The sequence below is a fragment of the Merops nubicus genome, unplaced genomic scaffold (assembly GCF_000691845.1).
Source record: "Merops nubicus isolate BGI_N331 unplaced genomic scaffold, ASM69184v1 scaffold33478, whole genome shotgun sequence".
In the NCBI taxonomy this organism is placed as follows: domain Eukaryota; kingdom Metazoa; phylum Chordata; class Aves; order Coraciiformes; family Meropidae; genus Merops; species Merops nubicus.
Window position 1 is genome coordinate 1 of NW_008626927.1, and position 285 is coordinate 285.

At 63.5% G+C, this 285-nt stretch overlaps 1 protein-coding gene across 1 annotated transcript in view; it reads left to right on the forward strand.

Annotated features, from left to right (window-relative positions):
* Positions 1 to 126: 126 nt before the first annotated feature.
* LOC103778576 overlaps positions 127 to 285 on the forward strand; it is a gene marked incomplete at both ends in the record, with an annotated part of 9,301 nt that continues 9,142 nt past the window's right edge. The window contains 1 exon segment of the mRNA XM_008946167.1: positions 127 to 247. Coding sequence (XP_008944415.1) covers positions 127 to 247 — 121 coding nt within the window.

A 285-nucleotide genomic window follows, 5' to 3' on the forward strand; every position in this document is an offset into this window, starting at 1 on the left:
GCTGCGGGTGGTGTCCGGCGGCAACAAGAAGTACTTTGGGGTGGATCTGACGAGCGGCGCGCTGCTGGTGAGCGAGCGGATAGATCGGGAGGAGCTCTGCGGAGCGCTTTCTCCATGCTCCCTCAGCTTTGAGATCTTGGTGGAAAACCCGCTGGAGCTGTACAGCGGCGCCGTGGAGATCCAAGACATCAATGACAACGACCCGGTTTTTCCCAGCAGCCAGGCGAGGCTGGAAATCAGCGAGTCGGTGGCGGCCCGGGAGCGCCTTCCCCCCACGCACTGGCG